Raw genomic sequence first — 14,887 nt, 5'->3', positions numbered from 1 at the left:
AAGTTCGAGTTGCGCATGGAATTATTTTTTGGTTCGGCAGAATCACACCGCCTTTCCCCATCTCAGCCTCGTCACGTTATCAGGCTGCGCTTGAACATGTATCACGGTACCTGGTAACTGCAGCAATACTTCTTCCCAGCAGTCTACCCTCCGCCCACCGAATGGTCCTCTGCTTCTCATTAAAGGAGCCAGCCACATCAGAGCCCGTCATTGAACCAATTCTTGATAATCGGCTCAGTGTCTATACCCAGCGCTACCTTCTGAAAGTAGGCACGAGTCTGCGGAATCGACTGTCGAGTGTCATTAACCTGTTCCTTGCGCACGATTTGGCGATCCCACCTTCTCATTCGCGATAGCATAATTCATCAGCATCTGGTAGTGACTCAATATCACCTGCGCGCGTTGCTGCTTCTGAAGTTCGTCATATTGTGCCCGATCTTGCGGTCTCTGCGCTCTTGGATCCCGACTGCTGTGGAGGCGTCGGAACTCTTGTGGGTCGAGGGACTTGCTCTTGACAGCCTCAACTGTAGACATGGTGAAAGGCACTGTTGAGTGCAGTTGTCTTCCAGGATAACGGTAGCATAGCACGTCGAATAAAGTCTTAGGCACAGGATGCATTCGATGTTTTCCTGGCCGGCGTGACACCAAAACCGACGGACACTGAATCGAGTAACGTTGCCGCTTTACAGTCTCAGGCTTGATTTGGCTGATGGTCCAAAAACAGCGACGATTCACAGCGATCTCACACGAGCAAGGCTACATGCTATTGTCGCCGGATCTTATGAATGTTAGCTCGGCCGCGTTGTCTCGAAACTCTGACTGCCACATCGATGTCGTAGCTATGTTTGCTCCGGGGAATTAGGCGTCAATTGGAAAGATGTCATGAATGTTCTGGATAGGATATCCCGCTGCTATAAAGGCTATTGATTTCAGTACAGTAGGGGAAACCTGGAGACGAGGCCGAGTCGTGAAGTACGAACCATATATGTAGTTCGAAAAACAGTACAGATTTGTGGACGACACAGGCCCTCATTTTCCGCGAAACAAGCTGGGGACGTCTCTTCGGCTCATAGTGGACTGCCTCTAATGAGAATCTGTGGTCTTTCTGCAGTCAACAATCTCAGCTTCGAAACCATTCGACTGTGCGGTGCCCAAAGAAACCGACAATTCCGATGTCGTGTCAGTGAAAACCGCCTCACCTATTCTGTGACCTTATCGTGGCGCCATGCAACCATATCGTGGAGACTGAAGTCTTTATCGACGAATGCAAGACTTGCGATCTCGACGGAGTAGCGCCGCGATAGACGGCTGCTGGACGCAACCACCTGCGGGTAGCCGTGGCCGATCGTTGAAGACATGGGAGCCTATCCGGATCTGCGATGGTGATGCTCAACTCATATCATTGATGCCCATAGCAGGCAGATAGCAACTTAGCAAGGCACTATCCGCTCGAGAATGAATCCAGCGCAAGCCATCTGCGTGATCTGTCTGCATTAATGTCTCCGTGTCCACAGGGAATCAGAAGTCTGAAGCTGGCAGATTTGATAGCAAGTAATCCAATGCTTGTCAGCAATGCTCAAACGCCTTCTTGGTTCAGCTCTAGATACAGCCCTGAGCACTACCCAAAATGCGGCAAAACCCGTGGTATGAGAGGCAGAGATCATCGGTAGTAGTCAAACTGTTGTGACCAGGAAGGAGGAGTCGCGCTGCGGTGGAGGTCGGACACGTATCAGATATAGTTCTGGTGGGGTATATCCTTCAAATGTCCGATGGTCCACAGAGAACAAGGGGAAAGCTCTGGCTGGAACAGCATATGCTGGCACGCGACAGCTTTAAAAGCTGTTAAAGCCCCTTTTCACCTGCATCACCAGCCACTTGTGCGGAAATCACGCTCCCTGTAGTGATGAGATTTCTACGAAAATCAAAGATGTCCTTACCGAAACGAGGGCGAAACAATAGCCGCCGGTCGTTGGCCTGGAGATGATTGCTGAGTCGCAGAGGCACCAGATTGCAGCGATTCCGAGCTCCAATCCCGACGAACCTCAACATGTTCCAATGTACGATCAAGCCATGCATCTATATCCTGCAACGGAGATGCATGAGCCCAAGGCTTCACAAGAAAATGGCCATGTCGATTTCTGGGCAGGGAATGCAAGACTGGGCAGTTTCCTGGCGCAATTTCAAAGATAGCATCCCCAGCAGCCCAAGCAGCCAGCAGAGGGGCATCTGGAAGCCGCTCCTGAATAACTGGCCAATTAATTGGTATCTCTGGCTGAGTGGAGGCGGAAAAAGGATTGTCAGATTGCACTTCGGCAGGATCGTCAGGATCCATATGACGAAGCCCCCAGGGTGTCAGCAAGTCAACATTCGAGTCTGGCAGCGCCACCTGGACCGGGTTCGTTCATTGGTCTCTGATGGCCCCTGACTTTGGCTGCTGTGCCACGTCCACGAGCCCTGCACTACGCGTCCTTTTTCAGTCGCCGTTTGCAGCCGTTTCTGATTGTTGCCAAACAATGGCTGTGGCTCCTCTGCCAGACCCTCGTCCTTGTCTTTGTGTAAGCCAGGTTGTGGATTTTTGAAAAGGCGTGCGAGAGGTGGTCCCGGTGGATTGCAAGCTGCGACAATTGTAGTTATGAAAGATGAAAATCATACTGGACGGATCCAGACATGCATTCTCAACTTGAGACAGAAAGAAGATCACATTAACAAGATCTGAATCAACCGTGGCTGTTGGCAAAGCATGACTTGTCGCTGTCCAAGTTTTGTGGCACGTTTGGTAAATGATCGCGGTCAACATGTTAGGCAACGAGTGGATTACAAAAGGCAACGACCAAGATAAATCATGCTTCGAGGCTCAGATACGGCCAGAGGGCGGGAAGTTGCAGCAATCGAGTCGCTTTGAAGGATTGCAGTCTTTTTTGCCCGGAAACAGTCAGCAACTAAAGGTGGTTGTCGGGCGATACTCGGTAGGATGGGCCTGAAGATCGTAGTCCTCCATCAATGCTCGCTCGGCCGCAACATTGTTTGTGGTGAACTTGCAGGTGAAATAGTCCATGCGCGAGATGAAGTACAGTACTTGATCATGCTCGCGTTTCCTTTCTGATAACCACTGAGACAAAGGGGATGGATAACTTGGATATCGAAGGCGAGATGGTCGTAGAACCCACTTGATTTACAAATTTGAAGCCAAGCCACATTGGAATTGGGGGGCACGGGGGCCTCACTAGGCTCGACAGGCCTGGTGGGCGGTGGGCATAGGGTTCCGCCTGCAGCGTCTCCTGGGACCTGGGCACTCACACTCTGTGCCTTGCGTCCTTAGACTCCTTAGCAACTCGCCTAGCGCCTTTCAGACTGCGGCTTGCATCCCTAACTCTGGATTTCCCTTCGCTGCTTCGCAACCCCGTTTCTCATTGCTGCAATTGCCAACAAACACGAAACTCTTTGATCATGTACACCATCCTCTCCTCCATACCCTCTATCCGTGGCTCACCGTAAGGCAGAGCACTTACATTCGTTTATTCATACGACAGTATCAACTCTGCTATTCGACACAGCCTCCCCTTTACCACCACGCGACTTTTCGGTCCCTTTTTGCCTGGCACCAAAGCTCACTTCTTTCCGGCCGGCCAGAAAGGAGTAGACGTACGCTTCGCCTCACAATCCCACGACTTCACACGAGCCTGACCAAAGACCACTACCACCCGTTCTCCGTCTCACTCTAAGCCTCCTCCCCTCCCGCTGCCCTCACGATCGGTACGCCTCATCTGCGAAGCTGACGCCTACGAGTGGCTCGGCTACGATCTCGACTGACGTGCTTCCAATTGACAGTCGTCTGCTCGCTATTTCGAGCATAGACGACCCTCGAACCCTATCGTACCTCCCGAACCCGGACTTTGAAGAATACAACAACGAGTTATCCACAAGTCATCCTTTTGGCGATCGGTCTCCCTGACGACGAGTCGGTCGCCATTTCACAATGTCGTCCCAGAGCAACAGCAGCAGCTCTCCGCCGCCGCGTGTCCCTCCTCACATTCGGCTGAACTCAGGGCAAGGAGACATATTAGGTGGAGATTCGAACAGTTCCTCAAGGACTCTTGTACCTACGACCTCGAGACCTGGAACCTCCGGGCCACGACTCAACAACCTCTATTCCTCAGACCAACTTCGAGACTCTGCCGAGAGATTATTACCTCCGGGTCGTGGTAGATTCCGAGACGATGGGTCTCCGTCGCCTCTAAGATCTCCCGCACGCTCTAGTTATTCTTCTCGAAGGTCCAGTTGGGAGTCGGATCGAAGTAGAGACAGCCGAGGGTTCGAAAATCCATTCAGAGACTCCAGCCAGTCCAGGCCTGGATCAAGATCTGGGAGCGAAGACAATGATGTGAACACGCAGACGGTGTCCGAAAAGTACAATATCTTGCCATCAGCTGGTCTTCTCTTATTCCCTGAGGATGTTGAAAAGGACGACTATTTGCACAACCCCGACCCCAATGGAGAGCCGCGAGATTGTGACATTTTCACGAAGAGAGGCTTCCTCAACGTCGGTGGGCTGGCTTTCATCACACTTGGTATCCTTGTCCTGTTTATTGGATACCCTGTTTTGTAGGCTTCTCTGTCGCTTCAATTTTTCACATGCTGACTTATTTGGCAGGACATTTGTTCAAAAAGTTACTTACAACCCTGATCCGTGCAAAGAAGATATTGGCTGCATAGGCAATGGGAAAGTGCCATTGCTGAAAAATATGCGCGTGGGTCTCATCGATCCTGATACTCCCGACTCAGTCAAAAGCAAGACAGACTATCACGGCAATACCTGGAAATTGGTCTTCTCGGATGAGTTTTCGACTCCCGGTCGGACATTCTATGACGGGGACGATCCGTACTGGACTGCCGTAGACATTTGGTATGGCGTGACCAGAGATTTGGAATGGTACGATCCCGACGCTGCCACGACCAATGATGGTGTGTTGGAACTACGATTCGATGCGTTCCAAAATCACGGCCTGAATTACCGATCTGGCATGGTACAATCTTGGAATCAACTCTGCTTCAAAGGTGGACGTTTGGAAGCCAGTATCTCACTGCCAGGCCGAGGAGATACTGTTGGATTTTGGCCCGGCTTTTGGTCGATGGGTAATCTTGGGAGACCTGGTTATGCTGCCACCACGGACGGTCTATGGCCGTACTCTTATGCCGATGTTTGCGATGCAGGCATCACGCCCAATCAGAGTTCGCCTGACGGAATCAATTACCTGCCAGGTATGCGCTTACCAGCTTGCACATGCTCTGGCGAAGATCATCCCAGCCCAGGGAAATCTCGATCCTCACCAGAAATTGATGCACTTGAAGCAACAGTCGGCACCCTTGACGCATTAGGAAACGAGATCGGTATGGTTTCCCAGTCATTCCAGGTTGCCCCGTTCGACATTTGGTATCAGCCAAACTACGACTTCGTGGAGGTTTTCGACTTCTCCGTCACGGCCATGAATTCGTACAAAGGTGCACCTTTACAACAAGCAGTGTCAGGTATCTCGAACTTGAACAATCAGTGGTACGATGGGAATGCCTACCAAGTGTACGCTTTCGAATACACACCGGGAGCGAAGGGAGATATTGTTTGGTACGTCGGCTCAGATCCTGTCTGGCGAATGGCAGGCGAGGCTCTGGGTCCCAACGGCAACATCAATCAACGTGTTGTTCCTGAGGAGCCAATGTCTATAATTGCCAACTTTGGCATGTCTAGTGGTTTCTCGGCCCTCAACTTGACCGGTCTGGCATCATTGATGCCTGCGACCATGAGAATCGACTACATTCGCATCTACCAGGACGACGACGGCGAAATGTCCTGTGATCCTGACGGTTACCCCACGACCGAGTACATCAATAACCACTACGAGGTGTACCACAATCCGAATATCACTAGCTGGTAGGTTGATATCGAGCTACTGTATCGTTTTTTAGCTAACACGTCTTGCAGGTCGAAAACTGGCTATGGATGGCCGAAGAACAGCTTGATGGACGGTTGCTAATACTAATCATTGTAATTACCATTGCGCTTGGCCTCGATTGTCAGCATTGGCTGGTGTGTACAGATGTTTTTTATGTCTCTCGTGAGAATTAGCGGCATGGCGATCAGCACAGCGGCGTTCAAGTTGTCGGGACCAATTTTTTGAGAGACGTGTTTGGCGGTATATGGAGTTCCTCATTGCAGCGTGGACTCTTGAATCTTGTCTAAAATTACGACCAAGGAGGGAATTATGATTTTGTTCCCGGGACATGCGGCGAACAACACAACTTAGATCAGAGGGTGGATGTTGAATTCCACCCCGAAACAAGGCAGTAAAGGGGAGTGTTGCGAAGAAGATGCACGGCATGATAATGCTGTAGCAGGAGGTTAGGAATATGTGGGTGTGGAAGGTGTTTTCCACCTTCACATGCGGAATCCAGGTATCGACTCGTCTTGAGAGTCGGTACATAGCATAGACCGTATCGTCAATGCAGAATATAATTGGACAAGTGAAGCTCGTTTTGGTCTTTGTTGTCCTGTTGTAGCTGGTGTGATCCTTTCGACATAGCGATTATCAGCCGCTTCCGTGGCATCTGATCCCATATGGCAATGAGGTCGGCAATAGCTCATGGCACGTATGGTGTTTTGGGATGATGGATGCCCGGTAAGTTCTTGTCGAAACGAAGGATAGATTTTACAAGCAAAATCAAGGAGTTGCTCTACTCTTTCCAACACCGTCGGGCGACTCATACAGACATGCAAGCCATCTTCAGCGTGTGTCGCCGTGAATCGTATCATGCTACGCACATTATACAAGGGTGGGACTTGATTAGTCTAGACCTGACGCTCATCGTCCGTGGTCGGTCGATGCAGATATCATTCATCACTTATGTGGCTCTTGTCCGTTTCTAATCACACTTTGTTTTGCAGCATCAACTCTCGACCGCCTTCGCAACCACACCGATCAACATCCTCTCTCCGACCGTGACAATATAATACTCTGCCCTCGTCTTGCTGACTTCGACTCTGAACACTTTAACCCCGGCGCCGTTGCCGGCCTTCTCCACTCGCTCGATGATCTCCGTGTACTCTCCTCTGGGATCGAAGTCCTGCGTGCTCAATTCCTCGACGGCTCCGGCGTCGTGATGTTTATGGTGTAGGCACTTTTCGAAATCGGATTTGCTGGGGAGAGTGGAGTCGGCGTAGTTAAACACGACGGGCTCGAACGGCGAGTCTGTGTCGGACACGTATGTGATGTCGGGGAGGGACTTGAGCGAGGCGGGCAGGACTTCGGGCGAGATGTTGGAAGATGATGTGGTCCCGCCGGTTGTAGGGTCGAATTGTGTGCGTCGTTCGGACGTGGAGGATGCTTGTTCGTGGGTATTGCTGTTGGCTTTGGGGTCGGCGTTGGCTTTCTCGAGGAACGACGTGTAGGAGGCGTCGTCGGACATGGTGGAAGAAGGAGGGTTGTGGTAGGATCGGTGAGACGCAGGTATGAAAGAAGATGGGATGGACCGGAAAGTGTGGTTTCTAGAGTGTAGAAGATGGGTTCGGAATGGGAGCTTTGGTGGTGTGCTTGCGCAGCTGTGCGGTCGAAGGACGGAGTATTGACGCAGGACGGACGTAAGTCGAGTCAGCTGCAATGCTGTACAGGGGATTTGGGAGGTTCGGTTGAGATGAGGAGCTCGAGAGATCAGTTTCAACATTCGTAGATACCTTATGCAAGTGGCATGAATTGTCCAAGGTTTGTGTTGGACGGTTGCTGGAAGAATTTCGTGCTCGGTGAGTGACGTCATAATACGGCTATTGGCTTCCCAGCGAGGCTAGACTTGGCTAGGAAGTGCAGCCTTGCCATTTCAGCCTCGTCATTCTCTAACATCGCAGTGGAAGGATTCGCTGGATCGGCACGGCTGTACTGTGCACATATAGTGCCCCGGCCTCGATCTCGCTGAAATCTATCGCTTGCTCTTGCCGTTATCGTCTTCTTTGCTTTCGCATTTGCCTTTACCTTACGATATTACCGTTGTCAACACTGCATGCCAAGGCAGCCGGAGGAAAGCGCAGCGGTTGAAGCAAGCACTTCGCTTAGGACGGCACTTGTGGCAATGAAGCGTAGATATCCACAGAATATCGACCTTATAAGTGGAGGCTGCCCTACAGAGTTGTGGAGCTGTGCCTGTAGAGATATCGTCCGACCACGAGCGGCTTTGGCCAGATCATGCCTTCCTAATCGAGGTTGAAGCAGTACACACGGGATGGGGATTGATATGTTTCAGCTCGTTGACTGGGTACAGAAAATAACGGCGCATACGAAAAAGCGCCTAAGATACTGGGCGATGATCAGAAATGTTCAACGGTTGTGAGCGGAGAACGTCCAAGTCGTCGGGTCCAGAGCCGAGCTCTTATCTTGAGGCCGTGACCTGCCTGTTTGGGACGAATTGACAGCGACTTTTCAGGAAAGCGAGCGTATGTTGTAAATGCACATCTCCGTCGAGATCGGGATCTGACCGGGTTGGAGAGTCGCCGGGGCAATTGAGGAGAATATAAAAGGTGCGTTTGGATCTGTGAGAAAAGAGAGGAAAGCCATGTCTCAGTAACCTTCCTTGCCAAAGGCTCACTGACCTGTTTCCCCTATCCATCCCAGCCTTGCCCACCTTTCACCATGCCCGCCTTCCGTGCACTGACAGCCATGCGCCTGTTCGTTTTCTCCCTCATATTCAGCGCCCTGTCCGTGGCAGTTCCAACCGAGCTCCATGAGCGTCAAGAATATGGCATGGTCGGTGACGGATTCGAGGGTGCCACGGCCACCCTGGGCAACTACTACAATTACTGGACCCAGCTTTCCAATGGCACATGGGACCTGACGCGCAGCAACCGATCTCCAGTCACATCTCCAAAAGTATTGCCCATGGTCGACTCCTCGATCATGATTGAGCCAAACCGCTCAGCACTGGTCATCATTGACATGCAGAACTTCTTCCTTCATCCAGATTTGTCCCCGAAGGCGACGAAAGGGCGAGCGGCCGTCCAGCCAACCGTCAACATGATCAAAGGGTTCCGCAAGCATGGCATGAAGGTTCTCTGGGTGAACTGGGGCCTCACAGAGTATGATCTGCTGACCATTCCGCCTGCCTTCAAGTTGGGATTCAGCGACAATGGTTTGGCAAATGAGACTTTTGGCAGCGACATGGGCACCATCCAGGAGAATGATACGACGATCCATGTTGGCAAGAAGTTGATGCGTGGGTCTTGGAATGCCGAGCCATATGGTGTTCTCGGGACGATGAAGGATGAGGGCGTTGCCGCTGGCACTGATCTTTGGTTCAACAAGAACCGTCTCTCAGGATTGTGGGGGCCGCAGACGCCGCTGGGCTTGTGGTTGCAGGAAAACGAAATGTCGACTCTGTTCTTTGGAGGCGTCAATGCAGACCAATGTGTTTGGTCCACACTGGTTGACGCATATTTCAAAGGTAGGTGATTGTTGTTTTTCTCCGAAACGCTCGGGTTGACTGATATTGTTGTCCAGGTTACGACACGATTTATGTGGACGACATCAGTCAGTCAACTAGTCCTCCCTTCGCCCAGGAGATGACGAGGTACAATGCACAGGTTTATGGTCGGTACATCCAATGCTCAAAGGGAACATGATGCTAACGTGTGACAGGCTTTTTGGGTAACTCCACCAGCATATTGAAGGCTTTGGGATAAGTGTCGACAATTCTTTGAAGGATGCCGTACATGATGAAGCGTTCTCAGTGGACAGGCTGTAGCAAGTAGAGGTATGATAGTCAAGCTATCAGTAAGGCAGATCAATGTCTCCTGGGATTCTGTAGTCGAGTGCTTCCTTCTTGTCAATGTCCTGGTCCGTCCAGCCAGCTATTCGCAGAATCTTTCGGATAAGAGGGTTCTTCCGTTGGCCGTAATCGACGCCGTCTATACTTGAAGTAGCAAGCTCAATCTTCAGCTCACCATATGCGGCTTTCAGAGATTCGTGCTGTGGCATCCTCAAGGTGTTGCGGAGTGCTCGATGACCTCGCATAAGTAATCTGCCGTCAGGATCCTTTTGGTTGATGATGTAGACGCTCTGGTCGGGAAGAATACTGCGGTCATGGAGTTTCATGCTGATTCTACCCCGAATACCACCGTCTCCCCAACACTTGTAATGTTCTTCGGGTGGAGGTTCATGTATCAGAGTCTCCTTTGCTTTTGCAGCATTCTCCGCATCAGGTACTTCGATGATGATGTCGATGTTTGGTTTGGCAGCAAGACCTGCAACAGCTGTGCTACCGATGTGTTCGATTGAAAGGTACCTCACTCCACAAGAAGAGAGGTAGTGTTCGAGCTTTTGCGATATTTTCTGGAACTTTTCTGGCCATAAAGGGTCATAGTCGGCCACTGTGACGGCTGCCGTGTTTGTGTCTGTAAGAAAAGACTGCGGTTGGTCGTCATCACTACTGTTGATATCAGCCCAAGGCGAAAAGGCTTTGAACTCGGCGTTGGCGTTGGCCATCATTTTCATGTGAGTGTGTTTGATGATCGACTGTGTTGGCTAAAGCAAACTTGGTGTGGTAAACAAAAGCGCCCAGTGCAACGAAGGCAGTGAACTTCACAAGGCTGGTCATGGATCATTCATTGCCCTTTCAACGTGAATGTCTGAGTTTCGCTGACTTGAAGGCGGTGTCTGGTCCTCTTGCAAGTAAGGAAGCTGAACCGGGTCACAGGTCTTCAGGTTGGCAGTCCATGGTTGAGGGTTGTAGACAAAGTGCTCCAGGCCGTCTGTCGCGATAACAATGTATTTACTGTCCCGCAGAAGCATGGCATCTCTCTGTTGGATGCCACCAGCAGCATCGTGCAATGTCGCCTTTGTTCATGAGGCTACCTTGGTATCGCTTTGGCTCTTACTCAAGAAAGCCGGTTTCTTACCCCTCATCTCTAATAACAAGGCAGCCGTTGTCTGATAAATCGGGCAAGCTGGTGTCTCTTCCTGTACCAGTAGCCAACCGACATGAGTTCATAAGGGCTAGATCGTCGCCATCCTTCTGTAGGAGAACCAGGCCGAGCTCGTCTGCGTCATCTGGCAAGCTGGTCTCGGCGAAATAAGGAGAAACTATAATCCGGCTATGCAAGATTTCTCCGGCCTGGCTCATGGACTACCATCGACCCCTGGCATTCTGATGCAACCTCTCTCCTCTTTGAATCCTCAATATCCGCACTCCAATATCATTGAACCAGTCACGCCAGTGCGGCAAGTGATGAACCTGCAACTGAGATCCTGGGCTCATGCAGATCTACCTGAGAGGATTCCCCTCATGCCCGTCAACACACTCATCGGCCCGTTTGTCTATTTCCTAAGGATACTGGAGCTCCACGTTATGCGCGGCGACGTCAGTCAACAAGAATAAGCAGCGAAGAGCCAATGAAGCTTGATGTGAGTCGGCATACATGGCGTCAACTGATACTTCGTGCTTCCTTTCGCGGGGTCCCGAAGTCTACTGCACTGCTTTTTGATCGACAATTACACCGAAAGGTCGTACCGACCGACATTCCTGACCAATAGTAGGTCTGCTGTATGGCTCCTTGCAGGCAGGCGCTCAAGCAAGTATCTTTACCATCGATCACGATGTTAGAGCACGAAATGTCCGCAGTCGTCTCTCCTGAATTTCGAACAGGTATGGGCGTAAAAGCTCTCCGACAAGGAAGCTTGGTTGCGTTAAGTCATTCCAAGCAAGAATACTGCCACCAATCAATTATGGTAAAAGGTAGGACTTGCTGAGTGAAGTTTAGTGGACAGAAGACCCCCTGTTGTGTGGAGATGCGGGGGCCTCCTGTGGATGGCACAATGGGGAACTTTTTGTCGACGCTCGGTGTCATCAGTGTCGATTGATCTTGGACAATACGCGAAATCTTACGATGGCCAGATGGTCCACCGCTGGGGTCTGCCCGCATCTCGAAGGTATATCTACCTACGAAGGCCAGGTCCATCCCGTTTCACTTCGTCAAGCGATTTGATTCGGACACTCTCGAGTCTTCCATCTCTATACTTGCTCATAAGGCAGTTCGTCAGGCGAAGCTCGGCAATTTCCACACCATGGCCTTTCTGTTTTCAAAGCCTGCCGACACGCCAGGCTCGGCGGTTCCTGCCGTGATAATCGGCATGTTTGTTGCATTTGGTGGAGTGCTGTGTAAGTCTTGCCTGTGTGGCTTTTCAATTCTGAGGACAGACTCTGACGTGATCCAACAGTCGGCTATGATAGTAAGTATTCAGTCCCCCGACTGTGCCTCCTGAACAACCAGGCTGCTGTCTACGCCATCACAGTCATCTGACGATCTGCAGCTGGTACCATCGGAGGGATCCTCGCGATGAAATACTGGAGGAATCTGTTCTCAACGGGATATGTAAACCCCAAGGACAATTACAGAGACGTTACGGCCAGCCAGACGTCCGAGATCGTCTCCATCCTTTCTGCTGGCACTTTCTTTGGCGCTCTATTCAGTGCCCCAATTGCAGATTTCATGGGCCGTCGGCTTGCCATGATTTTCAACACTGGTGTCTTTACATTCGGCGTTATCCTCCAGACTGCCGCCACTGCCATCCCTATGTTCGTTGCTGGACGCTTTGTATGTGCTCTCCTTCCCAGCAGACCGGTTGCCATTCCAGCATGAGCCCTGAGCTATGATCCTACTTCTTTGGGATGGGTATCTGACGAGTCATAGTTTGCTGGTCTCGGGGTTGGGCTTCTGAGCGCTACTATCCCCCTTTATCAATCCGAAACAGCTCCGAAATGGATCAGAGGTGCCATTGTTGGTTGCTATCAGTGGGCCATCACCATAGGGGTAAGTTGCGCCCAGCAACAGCTTGCATGGCCGGGAGCTTCGCTCCTTGTTCAATGATACAGCCAGCCCGTACTGATGACATGAAAGCTTTTCCTGGCCGCCATTGTGCTCAACTCAACCAAAAATCGCCAGGACACTGGATCCTACAGAATTCCCATTGCTGTCCAGTTTGCATGGGCCAGTCCGTACCTTCCGCCACGGTGCTATGGCTCCCACTGACACGAGCTTAGTTATATTGGTGGTTGGCATGCTCTTGCTCCCTGAGACACCTCGTTTCCTCATCAAGAAGGGCAACCAGACCAAGGCGGCAAGGTCTCTTTCACGTCTTCGCCGACTTCCTGTCGACCACCCGGCTGTGGTTGATGAGCTCGCCGAGATCCAAGCAAACCACGAGTACGAAATGGCTATTGGTACTGCTTCCTACCTTGCGTGTTTCAAAGCTCCGATCAGAAAGCGACTCTTTACAGGCATGGCGCTTCAGGCTTTGCAGCAATTGACCGGGGTCAGCCTCCACTGATTTGTTGGCTTTGTTCATCTTTCTGACTTCCCACAGGTCAACTTCATCTTCTACTACGGTATGTGAGCTTCTATCGCAACCTCAATGTGTGCGAATGAAATGGATTGCAATACAAGGGACTGTGAAATGGGTGGCGTTGAGGGCCGAGTGCGAATCAAAAGGGGCGCACTCGGCGGATTTCCCTATCCTGGCATCTACCTCAAGAATAACTTGCACGTGCAAGCGTGACATCCACTTCCCAAAACATTACGACGTCCACCGACGTGCGCTTTTGCTTTTCTGCGGTGTCCAGGGGTACGGTTTTCTGACAATTTGTAGGTACTACTTATTTCACCAGTGCTGGCATTAAGAATCCCTTCATCATCTCTGTCATTACGGACGTTGTCAATGTCTCGAGCACCGTTCCCGGGCTTTGGTTGGTCGAACGATGGGGAAGACGACCCCTTCTACTGTTCGGCGCCATCGGCATGTCCGTTTGCCAGCTTATCGTTGCAAGCGTGGGGACCGCCAGACCTGGAGAACCGGCCGCCAGCAATGCCTTGATCGCCTTCGTCTGCATCTACATCTTCTTTTTCGCTTGCTGTAAGTCTCGCCAAAGTTCTGGAGCAATTTTACACAAGCTCTTCGACCGAGCAGTCTTTTTGCTGACAACCGAAATAGCTTGGGGCCCTTGCGCATGGGTAGTCACTGGTATGTCCTTCCTTCTGATTCCGCTAGGAGACCTGCTTACTTGGCCGAGGTGAAATATTTCCACTGAAGGCACGAGCAAAGGGCTTGTCGATGACAACCGCCTCCAACTGGCTGCTAAACTGGGCCATTGCCTATGCTACTCCCTATATGGTTAACCCAGGTCCAGGAAATGCGTAAGCAACCTCCTTCAGTGTTGTTCTGAGGCGGCGTTCTAATCATGGTACAGCAATCTGGGTTCCAAGGTCTTCTTTGTTTGGGGTGTAAGTCTACCCGTCCCCCGGCTTCAGGCGAAATCATCATTTCGTTCCGCTGTGTGGGTTAGTTTGTTAACGAACACAGGGCTTCTGCTGCATCTGTATGGCCTTCGTCTATTTCTGCATCTACGAGACCAAGGGCTTGTCGCTCGAACAAGTCGATGAGCTCTACGCCAAGGTCAGCTCTGCCAGGAAATCGCCTGGGTTTGTCCCGTCTGTGCAGTTCACAGAAATCGGAGCCGAGTTCAAGGAGGAGGGTACCACCCATGCCCGACGAAGCACCTTGGCTGACCTGGAATTGGCCGCGGCGCGTCGTAGGAGCTCTGCAGGAGTTGTCCGAGAAGACTACATCAAGTCCTGAAGTGGGCCTCAATCACCCCGTTTGCCCAAAGGCTTGGAAACTACTATGACTTTGGGGCACGATCGTTCTGGACGGGGTGAATCAGGGTCTGGGAAATGTTTACGTGGATTGGGGAGCTACAGATTGCAAAGGGCTTTCGGAGGCATGGGGACATCGAGACTGAACTTTGTTGGTTACCAATAACTATGCGTGTTCGCCATCACAAACCCTCCATGAAACATATC

At 51.2% G+C, this 14,887-nt stretch overlaps 6 protein-coding genes across 6 annotated transcripts; 3 read left to right on the top strand and 3 right to left on the bottom strand.

The window, feature by feature from the left end:
* Window positions 1-197: 197 nt before the first annotated feature.
* On the bottom strand, window positions 198-534 carry PV05_02717 (uncharacterized protein; the record flags this gene model as incomplete). Its single annotated transcript, XM_013463300.1, has 2 exons — window positions 198-290; window positions 340-534. The coding sequence occupies 2 exons, from the start codon at window positions 532-534 to the stop codon at window positions 198-200; spliced, it is 288 nt and encodes a 95-aa protein (XP_013318754.1).
* A 2,840-nt stretch (window positions 535-3,374) lies between these two features.
* On the top strand, window positions 3,375-6,521 carry PV05_02716 (uncharacterized protein). The gene is made up of 3 exons (XM_013463299.1): window positions 3,375-4,602; window positions 4,652-5,926; window positions 5,978-6,521. The coding sequence occupies exons 1-3, from the start codon at window positions 3,977-3,979 to the stop codon at window positions 6,027-6,029; spliced, it is 1,953 nt and encodes a 650-aa protein (XP_013318753.1). The 5' UTR covers window positions 3,375-3,976; the 3' UTR covers window positions 6,030-6,521.
* Window positions 6,522-6,734: 213 nt separating this feature from the next.
* Window positions 6,735-7,744, bottom strand: PV05_02715 (uncharacterized protein). The gene has a single exon (XM_013463298.1). The coding sequence runs from the start codon at window positions 7,711-7,713 to the stop codon at window positions 6,940-6,942; it is 774 nt and encodes a 257-aa protein (XP_013318752.1). The 5' UTR covers window positions 7,714-7,744; the 3' UTR covers window positions 6,735-6,939.
* Window positions 7,745-8,669: 925 nt separating this feature from the next.
* PV05_02714 (uncharacterized protein) lies at window positions 8,670-9,715 on the top strand (the record flags this gene model as incomplete). The annotated part of the gene is made up of 3 exons (XM_013463297.1): window positions 8,670-9,477; window positions 9,534-9,623; window positions 9,672-9,715. The coding sequence occupies 3 exons, from the start codon at window positions 8,670-8,672 to the stop codon at window positions 9,713-9,715; spliced, it is 942 nt and encodes a 313-aa protein (XP_013318751.1).
* Window positions 9,716-9,803: 88 nt separating this feature from the next.
* Window positions 9,804-10,517, bottom strand: PV05_02713 (uncharacterized protein; the record flags this gene model as incomplete). The annotated part of the gene is made up of 1 exon (XM_013463296.1): window positions 9,804-10,517. One exon carries the CDS (start codon window positions 10,515-10,517, stop codon window positions 9,804-9,806), a length of 714 nt encoding a protein of 237 aa, XP_013318750.1.
* A 1,578-nt stretch (window positions 10,518-12,095) lies between these two features.
* On the top strand, window positions 12,096-14,838 carry PV05_02712 (uncharacterized protein; the record flags this gene model as incomplete). Its single annotated transcript, XM_013463295.1, has 12 exons — window positions 12,096-12,189; window positions 12,249-12,260; window positions 12,342-12,625; window positions 12,722-12,841; window positions 12,929-13,022; window positions 13,072-13,343; window positions 13,395-13,416; window positions 13,677-13,940; window positions 14,019-14,048; window positions 14,098-14,221; window positions 14,275-14,308; window positions 14,388-14,838. The coding sequence occupies 12 exons, from the start codon at window positions 12,096-12,098 to the stop codon at window positions 14,661-14,663; spliced, it is 1,626 nt and encodes a 541-aa protein (XP_013318749.1). The 3' UTR covers window positions 14,664-14,838.
* Window positions 14,839-14,887: the final 49 nt, after the last annotated feature.

The sequence above is a fragment of the Exophiala xenobiotica genome (genome assembly GCF_000835505.1).
Source record: "Exophiala xenobiotica strain CBS 118157 unplaced genomic scaffold supercont1.2, whole genome shotgun sequence".
Classification (NCBI taxonomy): domain Eukaryota; kingdom Fungi; phylum Ascomycota; class Eurotiomycetes; order Chaetothyriales; family Herpotrichiellaceae; genus Exophiala; species Exophiala xenobiotica.
Note: the sequence above shows the minus strand (reverse complement) of the source record. Positions and strands in the feature narration are given on the sequence as shown.

Coding starts and splice junctions, on each gene's coding strand:
- PV05_02716 (XM_013463299.1), top strand. CDS start 3,977: ATGTCGTCCCAGAGCAACAGCAGCAGCTCTCCGCCGCCGCGTGTCCCT. Junction 4,603..4,651: donor TTTATTGGATACCCTGTTTT/GTAGGCTTCTCT, acceptor CTTATTTGGCAG/GACATTTGTTCAAAAAGTTA. Junction 5,927..5,977: donor AATCCGAATATCACTAGCTG/GTAGGTTGATAT, acceptor CACGTCTTGCAG/GTCGAAAACTGGCTATGGAT.
- PV05_02715 (XM_013463298.1), bottom strand. CDS start 7,713: ATGTTGAAACTGATCTCTCGAGCTCCTCATCTCAACCGAACCTCCCAA.